The 14487-nt window shown below is 49.3% G+C and overlaps 2 protein-coding genes across 2 annotated transcripts; both read right to left on the reverse strand.

The window, feature by feature from the left end:
• Positions 1-2992: 2992 nt before the first annotated feature.
• On the reverse strand, positions 2993-5141 carry LOC308495154 (melanoma-associated antigen B5-like; the record flags this gene model as incomplete). The annotated part of the gene is made up of 2 exons (XM_081043076.1): positions 2993-4065; positions 4946-5141. The coding sequence occupies 2 exons, from the start codon at positions 5139-5141 to the stop codon at positions 2993-2995; spliced, it is 1269 nt and encodes a 422-aa protein (XP_080899202.1).
• Positions 5142-13161: 8020 nt separating this feature from the next.
• LOC308495155 (melanoma-associated antigen B1-like) lies at positions 13162-14172 on the reverse strand (the record flags this gene model as incomplete). Its single annotated transcript, XM_081043077.1, has 1 exon — positions 13162-14172. One exon carries the CDS (start codon positions 14170-14172, stop codon positions 13162-13164), a length of 1011 nt encoding a protein of 336 aa, XP_080899203.1.
• Between the last annotated feature and the right edge of the window lie 315 nt (positions 14173-14487).

Here is a 14487-nt window from a genome sequence, read left to right on the forward strand (position 1 = left end):
CAACTTGGCAAATATGCTGGTTTTCTTATCCTGTTATTGGCTCTAGCAGTGGTTTCTGCTCTTGGACTTCTGCTCCAAAGAGCTCTGAGTCTCTGTATCTCCCACTCAATGTCTGCATTTTGGGGGGCAGCATTGCCTTGTGAACTCAGTTCTCTGATGGAGCTAAGAAGATGGCTCAGTTTGCTGTATGTTCAGCTTATTCCTTGTTGGGAGCATGGGCGTGACAGTTGACGCTCCTTCCATGCTGGACTGAAACCTGGAAGTGACCAAGCAAAATCCACTTTCCAGCTCACTCAGCGTTTGAGGCAGAATTCCTTTCCTTTTATCTATAGGAGTCAGTGTTTGTTTCCTTTTTGTTGCTTAGAGGAAAAATTCCTTATCTAGACGATCAACTATATGGTGAGGGAAGGAGGAGTGACTTTGGGTGGTGAACCCACAACATAATATAGAGACGCTGTATTAGAGAACTGTATACCTGAAACCTATGTAACTTTGCTAACAATTGTCACCCCGATAAACTTTGATAAAAAAGAAAAGGAAAAAAACTAAACAGAACCTGCAATTTCATGCCACATTGCCCTCTCCATAAGCTATTCAAAACATGGAAGATTTCTTCTTCAAGACAAGCAGGATAGTGATCGCACGCTTTTGAAACGCAATCTAATTCAATTGATGGACATCCCAGCACCTTTGTCACAATCTGTTCCTTAGAATCAAGCCACAGGCCCTACCTGCACATGAGGATAGGAATACACAAAGGTATAATCACCAGTAGGTAAGGATCCTGTGTGCCCAGTACAACTCTGTCTACCGCAGCCTGCCCTTTAGGCCCCGTTGTTTCATGTCCCTACCTTATGCAAAACCTGACCCCTCCCAAGATCCTTACATACCTGATTCAATTACAACGTCCCCTCAAAATTCCAACCCCATGGTCCATATCAAGGTCAACCTGGAAATGATGCAGAGTCTCCAGGGGTGTAGTTGTGTGGGGACAGAGCCCCAGAGAACAGTTTCCAGGCCTCTCGGTCTCACATAGAAAGGTGCTGGCTCGGGTAGTAAATGGCCATCAACTGTGATTGGATGGCCATCAGCTGTGGCTAGTTCGCCTTGAGCTGTAACCCGTAAGCCATTGGTCACTAATATAACTGCTGTGGCTACGCTAGCAGAAAAATGGGGGCTAGCAAGAGCGGATTGCAGAGAGGCGGATGCTCCCGGCGAGAATATAGTGATATAAAACTCCCCTGCTTATGGCTCCGTGGGTGTTCCTGCTTGGCCTCACCATATCCTGTGTTCTTATGTGGGGAGCGGGACCGCAGACCCCGCAGGCCGCCCCGCAGGACAAGTTGTTAAGTGTTCCAGCTGGACATATTTCATCTTTATGTGTGGATCTATGAATCAAGAGAGACCATTGTGTCCCCCAAAATTCTTGTGGAAGTCATAACTCTCAGTATCTCAGAAAGGCACTGTAGTTGCAAATCAGGTCTTCAAAGTCTGGTTAAGTTAAAATGAGGCCATTAGGGTGGGCCAGAATGCAGTCTGAGTGGTGTCCTTATAAGAAGAGATTATGACACACGAGGAGACACCAGGGACACACTCACACAATAAGACAGCCACGTGAAGAGGGGAGTTGTCTACAAGCCAAGGAGAGAGGCCTCAGAGGGAACTAATCCTGCCAGTGCTCGACCTTGGACTTCCAGCATCCAGAGCAGTGAGAAAATGCATTTTGGTTGTTTAAACCACCCAGTCTGGGGTATTTTGTTAGGGCAGCCTGAGATAACTACTACACTGCCCCAAGTGGGCATTTCTTTCTGGGTTATCTACCATCCCAATGTAATTCACAAGACCATGTTTTATGGCCTTCTGTTTACCCCATGAGGTGAGGAAGGTAGTCATGGGGTGTCCACACACACAACACTGGACACTGCAGAGATGAAATAGACAGCCATTTATTAACCACGTGTACTCACATGACGGGGAGGACCCCACGTGCCCCACTGTGCCACACGGGATTTGCACTCGGGAACACAGTGATGAGACAGTGTCCTTGGGAGGGGGCGTTTGGTATCAAGAGGGCGAGCTAACCCCTAGTTCCCATGGCAGGGTGTAATGAGATTTTCTGCAAAATTCTGCAGGCGGGTAGGGAACAGACGACTGCTGCTTAGGAATGAGCAAGATCTATGCTTTGTCCCCTGATAAAGCTGGTTGTTTGGTAGGGGACCTTATCTGCAAATGAAGACTATGGAGGGGAACTTGCCTTTAGGGGATGTGAGTCCCTGCTGGTTTCTCCAAATGTCCAGGCAGCCCATATTATTGGGCCTTAATTTTGGACCTTGCCCCACAGTGCAGTTTTCCAGTCATTTTCTCTCAACTCAGACACCTCATCTGAGGATCTGGCCTCTGCTCACCAGTCCCATAGCCTCATACAGTCCTCCACCGTGTAGTTTAATGTAAAAGTGTATTGTGGGCACTGAATTGTAGCTTCCAAAACTTCAACTGCCTTGCCTCAGGGGTTATATGCTTGAGTGCTTTCACCTGGAAGCCCTCCCGTCTCACTCGTCCTTTTTACTCTCCTGTAAGTCATAGAGGGGATCTCAACATCTTCCTCTATGACTGAAGCTCCCAGCTTCCAAAGCTCTGTGGGCAGAGGCTGGGTCTTTATGTCTGCAAGCCTAGTACTAGCACAGAGGCTTCCAAAGCGCAGACGCTCAATTATGTTTTGTGAAGAGAAGAGAGAGTGAGTGAGAGGTCCGGTCTAACTTGTTAAGATTTACCATCTCCGACAGTCTTTAATACGCTAGGCATATCAATATATAAATCAGTTTTACAAAACAAAAGACTGAGTCAGCAAAATGAAAGTTTTATGATGTTTTATTTTTTTTTCTATTCCATTCTTCGAAAAATTTTACTGTGGGATTCTTTCACATTTCCACTGATGTCCCTCTTGTGATGTATTTTTTTTTTTTTTTACTTTTATCTTCATGGTAAAAAATCCTCAGACATCACTAGGGGCGAGAGCAGCCAGGGCCGTGATGTCATGTCCGGCTGTGGCACCAGTGGCAGCCCTGACTGACTCTATAGTGCTTGCTCTCTCTTCATATAACAGAGCCTCTTCATACCAGGGTGAGAAGGCACTAGGGCCTGTGTCACAACCCTTTGACAAGAATTCCAGGACTTGCATCTTGCTTGTTTCAGCGCGAGCCCTGGGGCCCCACAGAAACTCATACAGCGCAGGATCGCTGTCAGGTACCTGGCGGTACTCCAGATACTCTAGCTGCACCAGGTCCGTGTAAATGAGCTTCCTGGGCTCCCCGTAGATGCGGTGCTCCCTCCCAGCGTATACTTCCAGCATATTCAGGAATCTCCAGATGTCTTCCTCTGTGGCACAGTTGCCCTTCATGAAGATCACGCCCAGGATTCCCATGAGGAGACCGGTCTTTGGTAACCCGTTGCCAGCATACACCCTCCCATTATTGGGGAGGTTCAGTTTGCTGACCAGGTCATATGCGTGGTTGCTGGAGTCGACTTCCTTCAAGTCGACCGCAAAGACGGCCTCAATATGGTCAGAGGCTTTTTTGATGATGTCAGCAAATTGGTCTTCATTAATTTTGCCCACAATATTCAGCATGTCTTCCTTCAGAATGGGCTCTTGCATTTCATACTTACACAGGAGAAATTGCTCCAGCAAATACAACTTCGTGGTTAGAAGATCACTGCACGAGGTCTCGGGACATGGGACCTCGGAAGAACACGAATGGTCCTTATCTTGACTTTCATCACCTTTGTCAGATGTTGTGTCAAAAGCACCTGAAGAGGTAAAGGTGGTAGACGAGGGTCTCCAAGACCCCTGGGAAGTGCTACTTGTCTCAGTAGCTGATGGCCTTTGAGGATCACCTTCCAAAACAGAAGAGCAGGAGGGGGACTCGTTTCCCACTACTGCAGCTTCCTGATCTGTCTTGTGACTCTTGGAGTCAGCACGGGTTCGGTTGTGTTTGTTACGGGCACGGCCCTTAAGCTTCTGTCGCCGCCGAGGCATGATGACACAGCGGGCACCGGTGATGCCAGCACCTGGACGGGGGAGAACGAGATGGTGTGGCACCTTTGCGGGGAGATTCCACCTTGGCCTTAACCAAGGGCACCTCTTTAAGTGTCTGAGGGCCGTCAGCGCTCTGGGAACCTTCTTTAAGGATGTGAGGGCTCCTCTCTGATCAGCCTGTCTGCTGAAAACCCTGTAGAGAAGCTTAGAGTGTACCTAGGTCAGAGCCACACAGCCCTTTCTAGGTGTTACTGGGGCCACAGCAGGGCCTGTCAAGGGGATCCCCTTTGTCCTGGGTTTGGGAAGTGCTCTCAGTTCACATTCAGGATGATTATGTTAATGATTGGCAAGAAGCCCTCCCCCACTCCCCACTGTGGTTCTCAAGCTGCCACCTAAATCCTCCATGCCACAAGAATGAAGACATTGTGCTTCTGGTAGAGAGTGCACCCAAAACTGACATCTCTCTGGGGCCCTCGCTGTCCTACGCTTTTTGGAGTCGTCAGTTCTCGTGGGGAATGCTCACGTGGTTCCAGGTAGGGACTGAGAGACGTCCGTCCTGCTGACTGTTGGCTTTACCGTCACCACACGTTCAGGGTGATGGGTGGTCCCTCAGGCTTCACTCAGTTTCCTGCCTTGGCACAGCCAGAGCCAGGGTCTCCTCTCTCGGCTTCAGGCCTATCTCATAGTAATGTCAGCACCTACCCGGAGGCCGACAGGAAGAATAGAGTTTCACCTCCTCTGGCTGCATTGGCCTGGCTTCGCTCAAATGAAAGATGCAAGAACAAGTTGTGGTCCCCTCGTGAATGCTCCCACCGGGTCTCACGCAAATCCTGTTGGAATGCCTGGGTGTATCTAAGATTCTTCCCTCTGCTGAACTGTGACTGCACCACTCAGACAAAGGCCTTCACTCACTGTGATTCCCGGAGGAAGAATTAAGGGGCACTTCTCCCTGACAAAGGCCTGGGCCTCCTTGAGTGACAGTAGTCAGGCATACTGAGGTGTCCTCACTCTGAGTTTGGGGTGAGTGGTCCGCGCAGTGATCATGCTCCGTACCCTGACTCTCCACTGACCAGGAAATCCTCCCTGTGCTGACCTGCTGCCAGCCCATTAGGCCGAGACCCCCAGTGCCATGATACTCCCGAAGTAAAGTCAGAAAGCACCTTGGGCTTTACAACAGTCTGGACCCTCCCATGCCAGTGTCCCCTCTGCTAACCTGCTGCCAGCCCCTTGGGTCTGTCCCCCACCCCATGATCCCCCTACAGTCATTGAGATTCCACCTTGGACTTTACACCAGCCCAGACCCTCCCATCAAAATGACACCTCTGATGGAATTGCCAGCCCTTTGGGCCTGGGCCCCCACTTGCATGATCCCCCTACACAAAGTGAGAAAGCATCTGGGGCTTTACACCTCCCGGGTCCGTCCCATGCAATTTGGATTGCTGATCTGCACCACCCCAGTTCATGTGATGGGTTCCCTTCACTCCTCACTTTGGCCTGAACTTATGTCTTTGAAGCATGAGATTTCTCCCTCAGCTGAGCTGAGCCAGAGTCCACCAGTCTCGGACCGAGGCCTTTAATACCTGACACCGCGGAGATATGTCAAGGATTTTGGGCCTAACCATCACTTTGAGGCCTAAGGGAGGAACATGGGAGTGGGGGTGGGGCAGGGCACTCTGTGGCTGCCTGTTTTCAGGGAGGGAGGGGGTTGGAGATGTCGGGTCTTGTCCCCACACTCTACCTTAGGATACCCTGCACCCTGACGTCAAGACAAGATGAGGGCCTCCTCCTGCTCACCCTATGCCCGCAGCTCTAAGGCCTCACTGTTAGACAAGGCCTCTCTCTAGGCAGCCTGTCTCAGTGGCAGTTGGGCAGGGCCCCTTCATGGGCAGGGCCCCTTCTCCTGCATGGGTCTGGGCAGGGCAGGGCTTGAAGGAGGGGCAGGGAAAGGGAAGAGGCAGGACTGCAGGGTGGGGTAGAGGCCTGCAGGAGCACACAGGAGCCTTTTATGGACTCTTAGCAGGTCCTGGGGCTTCTCCTTCTGCTCACCCGAGTCAGATGCCTCTCATGTCCCTCAGAACCCCCAGTAGGAAATATTTGGGGGCCTGAGCCAAGCAGCCATGCATGGGGCCGTCCAAGACTGACAGTAATGGGTGCCCCCCTCAATCCTCTCTGTCTTCCCTTGACTCCTTGTGGGGGTTGGTCCACCACTCATGTGCTGACCTGAGGTCAACCCCTCACAAAAGGCCGCTTCTCCCTGAGACGCTGATTGGAGTCATTTTCGGCATGGAAATACCACCGTGGTTACAAGGAGGCTACAGTTGCAGTTTTCCCCAAGGGCACTGCTCGAAATTCCCACAGGGCTCCTGCTCTAATCGGCCTGTCCCCTTTAGGCTGCATCTGTGTGCTCTGACTCTAGCATACTGACGGGACAGGGGCTGTGAGTCTTTTCGTATGAGAAGTCTCTGATTTCATGTTCAAGGGCATCACTCAATTGGTGCAGTTCATGGAACCCATGAGAAGAAAGTGAAGGGTACCCTCAGGGTGTCAGCCCTGTCCAGGTCCCCAATGGGGAGTTTTCTGTCCCAGTCACTTTGGGGTCCTCAGTCCTCAATAAGGGCCCTTACTTTGGCTCCAGTAGGGCCTGGTACGCCCACCCCTTTAGTCTAATGGTGGCTCCACTTTCAAAGTAAGGATTTCACCTGCCCTAGACCTGAGGTAAGTAAGTATTGAGGGAGCTTCCGCATCATAGCCCTGTTGTGGTGTAGGGTAGATGTTGGTGAAAATTTGTCTTCATTGGTCGATGTGAGCATTTGTCTATTATCTTTTATTCGTTCCTGTATGTGGGGTGATTTCTATACTATGATCAGGGGTTGAGTGAATTTCCCTGTTGGCCTCATTCTCCTGTGCAGGGGAGATATGAGATGAGGTCGCTTTTCTGCCTTTTCTGTCTGTGCTGTGAGGTGATGGTTAGCTTAAGGTTAAAGAAATTCTTCATCAGGGGTTGAAAGAATTCCCTCTGTTCTGTCTGTTTCACCCACATCAACAGATGAAGAGAAGAAGTAGCTAAGTTATATCAGGACGACGTGACAGGAACGTTGCCAGGATTTGGAAGACCTTGGGCTGATGGTCCCAAGCAAGAACAGTAGATAATTGCTTATCTGGATGAATTGGCCCTTCGGCCGGATGGGCAGCATTTATATCAGTAACTGCCGGACCCTCCCGGAACTGGCCATTCCTGGAGGGGTGGCATGAACACAAAAACTTGGCTCTGGAGTGCATCTAAAGAGATATATAAGACAGACATCAGGTGGATTTATGATTGATTGCTCTTTCAAGAGATTGCTATTCACAGGATTTGCTGTTTCAGGACTGCTTTTTAGGATTGGATTGTTTCAGAGTGAGAGATCGGAACATTTCCTCCATGGACAGTAGAGACTTCTTTTGTTGGTGACTTTTCATCATTCTAGCATCTTTGAGAACTTGTATGTAACTTACAGCTTGCAGTATCAAAAGACGTTATGACTTCTGACAACGGCAACGACAACAACAGCAATATTCTTCAGATGGTTAACAACTTAAAACACATATACAGCTTGCACCTTATAGCATCAGAAAACGCCTTGACTGATAACAACAACAAAGACAACAGCAGCATTCTTGAGAACTAGCAAACAGTGGTGGGGGATACGCCTAAATTTCTTGCAGCTACAAACCTGACAAGGATATGATTTATGACTTTTCCAGTGCTGTTCTCCCATAGTTTGGTGAGCTTTTGACATCTACTGTAGTATTTACTATCGTATAGAGCTTATTACTGTTTTTAGATTTTCATTACTGATGTTATCTGTGTATTTAGCCAAGTGATTTTTGATCAATACAAAACATATATTGAGATTTCTTAAAGTTATGTGTATGTATACTCCTTTGACATGACATTGTTATCAATGTATATAGTCTTAACCGCCTTTACTTTCTGTCCTTAGCACATTCTATTAATTGCCCTTGTCTTTTGCTATTGGATATTGCTAAATAAATGGGTCAGATATTGCTAAATAAATTAATTAACCCCATTCTAGCATGTGTTCCTCCTCCTCCATTTCCTGGCTCTTCATTACACCTGGGTCTTCAAGGGCTGAAAACCAGGGATGTGGCCTGATTCTTTGTCATCCCTACGATTTAGTGGTGATGGTCCCTCAGTGGTTGCTTCCACCCCCATTCTGGCCTAGAATTCCTTTCCAGCCCTTAGGCCTACCCCTCCTGCTAAGGCCAGCACCACCCTGAGACCCCTAGGAGGAAGTGAGGACCTCCGCCTCTGACCATACCTGTGTCAGTCTCCTGATGCCAGGTAAGGAAGAGAATTCTGTTGTGTTTCCACCGCTGTGAGGTGTGTGGTTCCCTTCGTCCTCACAGTATTCACGTTGGCCTCTGGAAAGCCTAGAGATCCTCCCACTGTGGTCCTTAGGCCACACCCCTTAGAGTAAGTCACCCCTTTGTGACACCATGGGAGGAAGTGAGTATGTCACTTCCTGTCAACAGTGCCCAGGTACCCAGGGCAGCCAGCAGGGGCAGGGTTCTCTGTGGTCCTCTCAGTTCTGAGTGTGCAGTGTTCCCTACATCCTGACTCAGGGTCCTCACCTCGACTCCTGACAGGGCCGGGGACATCTTCCTTGGCTTACCTGAGGACCCTCCCCTCAGATCAAGGCCCTCCATTCTGCCACCCTTCTCTCCGAGTCAGTCTGACAGCCCTGACCAAGGCACCCCAGGGTTGATGGCTGGGGCAGTCTCTGGGCCACCTCACTGCCCTGGGGTGTGCAATACCCTGTGGTCTCTCCGGGCTCTGCCCTTGAATCCTGGTAGGGCCTGGAATGCGTCCCTGTAGTGTCCTGGGTCTCAGAGCCGCAGACTACGTGCTCACTTCCTGGGGTGCCAGGGAGGGAAGGTCAGGGAGTGCTGCATGAGGCTGTCCTCCCTGCACCCTTCCTGGGCTGACAGCAGGATTCAGGCTCCTTGGGGCCTCTCTGTTCAGCGTAGGAGTGAGCCCCAATGCTCACTCGGGATCCTTACATGACTCCTGACGGGAACCGGGACTGCTCCTTCTTTCAGCTTAAGGTCTTCCACATAGAACCAAGCTCGCAGGTCCCTGAGAACCCTGAAAGAACCCTGAAAGACTCCTAACTGTGGGCGTGAATGTTTCTCCCTCTGCTGAACTGGGACCACCCCACTCACACTGAGACCCTTACTCCTCAGTGGCCTCTCAGTGAGATCTGATGGCGTCTCTTCCCGATATCTCTTCCTGGGACCTCCCAGGGCTGATAGTCGGAGGATTCTGTGGGGCCCCCACTGCTATGAGGTGGTTGGTCCGTAGTCTGGAAGGTTCCAAATCTGGCTATCAGTTCACTGGCAATAGTGAGACTGCTCTATGGGACCTCACTGTTCTGAGGTTGGCGGCCCCCTTAGTTCTAACCGGGTCGGAACCTGAATTTCCCCCTCTGCCCACTAGAGAACCCCAGATTCAGGCCAATACCTTCACTTCATTGAGTGTCTGGGGCTGGAGGTGAGGTGGTGACATATCCTACTAGCCCTGCCCAGGGTTCGCAGGGCTGGAAGATGGTGAGACTTGGTGGCTCCCCTCTGCTCTGGGCCAGTGCCCTCCTGAGTCCTCCCTCAGTATGCTCCGTATCTTGACTTGTAGCTCTTCCCTCATACAAGGGCTGACAATAACCTGACCCCTGAGAAGAAGGGAAGTTTGCCTCATCTGGTCTCCCAAGGCTGACAGAAGTAGAAGAAATCTGTGCTGCCCCCAGTTAACAGGTATCTGGTCCCCTCAGTCTTCAAGGCTCTCACCTTGACTCCCGACCACCAGTAATTCCTCCCTCTGCTGCGTTGAGATACTCCTTGATGAGGTCCCTCCCCTCTAGGAGACGCCCTGGAGGGAGGTGTGACTGGTCACCTCACGGAGCCCAGGTCTCCAAGTCCAACAATGGGACAGGGCTCTAGATTGCCCCCTCATTTCTGGGAAGGGTACGCTCTTTGTTACTCAGTGTCACTACCTTGACACTGTTCGCCCCTTGGCTGAATGGGGCTCCCCCATGAGTCCCAGAGTTGCAGTTCCCGCAGATCATCTCCTCCCTCAGAAACTGAGGGGTAACCTCAGTGTGAAAGCTCTACCTGGACGTCCAGGGCCGACTGCGGAAGCAGAACTTTGTGCCTTCCCCTCTCTTCTGGGGTGGATGGCTGCCTCATCCCTAATGCAGGACTTTTACCTGGATGGCTGCCTTGCGCTGGGCTGCCCCTCTCTGCTGGACAGCCAAGCTGAAAAGCAAAGCCCCATCTCCTGGAATCCCTCCAAGGAGAAGTCAGGGTGTCCCCCATCATGCCAGGCCTTCCCTGGGCCTGCCAGGGCAAACCTCGAGGGAGGGGCTGGGTGCAGGCCCCTCTGCTGTGTTAATCAAGGTCTTCACCTTGAGTGTGAGCCAATCTGGGGACTGTATCCTCTGCTTACCTGAAGGGATAGCCCTCAGGCCTAGGGGATAGCCTTCCTGGGACTTCCAAGACAGAGGTCAGGAGGAGCCGCGAATAGCCACAACTGTTTTCCTCTTTCAAGGGCTGACAGCTGGGGTGGGGCTCTATACACCCCACTGCTCTGGTTCCCTTCTTGGAAGTGTCACATCCCTACCACATTGAGAAGTTTCCTACTGCAAACCTGGCAGAGACTGGGTCCTCGTGCCAGGAGTGATGTGACAGGGGCAGGTTGTGGCAAAACGCAGGGACCCCAGACGAGGTGCTGGGTTGTCAGAGAAAAAACAGTCTGATGGATTCCTTCTTTCCACTTGGCCTGTCATGTGACTTCTGTAGTGCCAGACTGACTTTTGCAAGGGGGGGCTGCCCACGTTGATTTTTGAGACCTCAATGTTTTGAGCTTAACTGGTTGTGCATATGTACGTAATCATACTGCCACTATTATTTCTTGTCTTCTTTATTCATCCTGCTCATTCTCATAGCGATACTTCTGTATCGCTATTCTTACTGCTGTGTGTATCCTATTCTAATCCCCTGCTCTCTGTACAGAGATCTTCCTTAGTCCCCTGAGATGCATTCCTGGAACTCTGAGATGGAAATAGTGAATTAAAAGGCACGTAGTCAGACTCAGGCTGGTAGGATTGGAAAAATGTGAACTTCCCACAAATTCAAAACAGGGATCTAATCCGGGCTCGGTCACTTACCAGCTTTGTGAAGGTGAAAAATGTGCAAGTTATTGATGTCTAAAGGCAGTCCGGTAAGCCTTATCGTGTAGGAATGTTAGAACATACATACTGTATTATAGACGACTTGGGATATGGATTGGGATGTAGTGGGTCTTTAATGATTAGCCGCTATTATGTGTTTATTTTGAATCCCCAAAACAGTAAGATCCCATCAGAGTTTTTTGTTTCTTAAATCCAGCACATATCAAATAATACGCAATGATTCGCAACAAACTTTCTTTAATAAGCTAAGCATATCCACGTAGTTTTAACATTAGAAAAATAAAGACTGTAAGGAATAAGGCAAACCAATAATTGATCACAGTGAAATTTTTGTGTTTTAATTTCCTTCCTTCACTTTAGGATCCCAAGGGTTTTATCCTTGGATTCTTTCACGTCTCCATGAGAATCCTGTTTCACTGCCCCGTTATCTCCTCTAGATCAGGAGCAAAATATTGAATATTTTCAAGTTGTTTTACAAATTTCAATACTGTAACATTCAAAGCTTTTCACCAGCAAACGCGTGAGAGCCATAGCATTCACATATTTATATTCTGAAAGTTCTACACCTTCTACTGAAAGAAACAACATTTGAAAACAACACTACATATCTATACCAGTCTATTTATCTGTCTGTCTGTTTTTACCTAGAGGTTACTCGTGAGGAAAATGGAAAAGCAGATTAACATTGTGTTACAATTATACTGACCTCGACCACAATTTGTCTTTGAAATTCCAAAACTGTAACTTTCAAACCCGTTAAATAGGAAAAATATGACAGGCACGTCATTCACATGTTTATAATTTGAAGGTGTAAAGCTTCATTAAAAGACATAACATTTGAAAAACATACTACGTCTGTTAATATATCTAATCTAATCTATTTTACCCAGAAGTTACTCATGAGGACAAAGGAAATGCAGACAAACACCGTTTTAAAAGTAAATTGGCCTTGATCACAACTTGTCTTATAAATTCCAAAAGTCTAAAATTGAAACCTTTAGATAGTTAAAAAATGTGAGAGCATGTCATTCACATATTTATATTGTGAAGGTTATAAACCTTCATTAAAAGATACATTTGACAAAATGCTACATATCTCTATAGCTATCTGTCATCTATCTATATCTCCTATCTTTCCATCCATCTCTCCATCCATCCATCTCTCCATCCATCCATCCATCCATCCATCCATCCATCCATCCATCCATCCATCCATCTCTGTACCATCATTCTCTCTTTACCTAGAAGTTGCACATGGGGTGAAAAAGGAAATGCACTTAAAAATCCTGCTTACAGCTAAACTGACGTTGACCACAGTTTGTCTTACAAATTCCAAAACTGTAACTTTCAAACCCTTTACGTAGAAAAAATATGACAGCCATGTCATTCACATATTCACATGTTGAGAGTTCTAAACCTTCTTTAAAAGACATCACATTTGATAAAATACTACATGTCTGTCTATACCTACATCTAATCTATTTACCTAGAAGTTAGTCGTGAAGAAAAAGGATATGCAGATAAACACTTTGTTAAAAGTAAACCGTCCTTCACCACAATTTGTCTTACAACTTTCAAACGTTTTAGATAGCAACAAATGTGACAGCCACGTCATTCTCATGTTTATATTTTGAATCTTGTAAACCTTTCTTAAAACAAATAATCTGAAATTGGTCTCCGTTTCTATGTGTTTATCTATCTACGTATCGATCTAGTATCTGTCATCTATCTATTCTTCTATCTCTACCCAGAAGTCACTCATGAGAAAAAAGGAAAAGCAGATAAACATTTTGTTAAAACTAAAGTGACCTCAACCGCCCACTACTTGACAGGCAGGCTGGTCTCGTCAACCCCGAGGTGAAAAGCCTGCCCCAGACCTCACTACATGTGGGAGGAGCCGTGCGCCGTGGCCTTGGAAGGCGCACGGGCCTTGGCAATACTGGCAGCCCTGGCTGCGGCTCTCACCTCTGCTCTCTCTTCCTCATCTCTCAAAGCCTCCTCGTACAGCTTTGGGAAGGCACTGGGGACGGTCTCTTTGAGCCTGGCCATAATCTCCAGCACTTTCATCTTGGTGGTCTCAGCGTGGGCTCTTGGGCCCCACAGGAACTCATAGCGTGAAGGATCACTGCCGGGCACCTGGCGGTACTCCAGGTACTTGGGCTGCACTAAATCTTTGATGATGAGCTTCTTGGGCTCCCCGAAGATGGCATGCCTCCTCCCAGCGTAGACGCCCAACACGCTGAGTGATTCCCAGACCTCCTCCTCGGTGGCGCGGTTGCCCTTCAGGAAGATCGCGGCCAGGATGTTCATCAAGAGACCAATCTTTGGGACACTCTTATCCCTGTTCAGACTTCCCTCACTGGGGAGATCCAGAATGGTGATGAGGGCATAGAAGTGATTGCCGGGGTCGACTTCCTTCACCTCAAGGCCAAAGACCAGCTCCATGTGTTGAGAGGCTCTCCTGAGGATCTCAGAGAACTGCTCCTTGTACTTCTTTTTGACCGACTTCAGCATTTCTGCCTGTGTAATGCACTCACCCATTTTATACTTCCCCAGCAGGAACTTCACCAGCCTGTGTGCCTTCCTGGTCAGAGGATCTGGGGGAGCCGACCGAGTGGACAATGCCACAAGGGAGGTGCTTGGGCCCTCCTCAACTTGGCTCTGGGCCCCTCCATCAGAACTTGGGAATGACACACCTGCCTCAGGAGGCCCAGCGGCTGAGGCTCCCTGAGGTTCCTGGAAAGGGCCAGGAGCAGGGCAGCTTTGGGGAGAACCCCCAGAATCAGGAGAAGTGGGGCACTCTTCTTCTGCTGCTGCAGCGGCCTGACCACCTCGGAGACTCTCAGTCTCAGCTGCACCCTGGAGACGTTTACTCTTCTGACCCCGAGGCATGATGACACAGGTCAGGCACAGCGGGCACCGGTGTGGGCAGAACAGGTGATGCCAGCACCTGGAGGAGGGAGAATGAGATGGTGTGTGCACCTCTGCAGGGAGATTCCACCTTGGCCTTAACCAAGGCCGCCTCTGCAGGTCTGAGGGCCGTCAGGGCTTTCGGGGACCCAGGGGGCTCCTCTCTGATTGGCCTGGGTCCTCAGAACCCTGCAAAGCTGCATGGAGAGTACCTAGGACAGAGCCATACACCGTGCCTCGAGTTACTGGGGTGACGGCAGGGCCTGGCAAGGGGAACCTTGTGTTCTGGGTTTGCGA

The sequence above is a fragment of the Rhinolophus hipposideros genome (genome assembly GCF_964194185.1).
Source record: "Rhinolophus hipposideros genome assembly, chromosome: X".
Lineage (NCBI taxonomy): Eukaryota > Metazoa > Chordata > Mammalia > Chiroptera > Rhinolophidae > Rhinolophus > Rhinolophus hipposideros.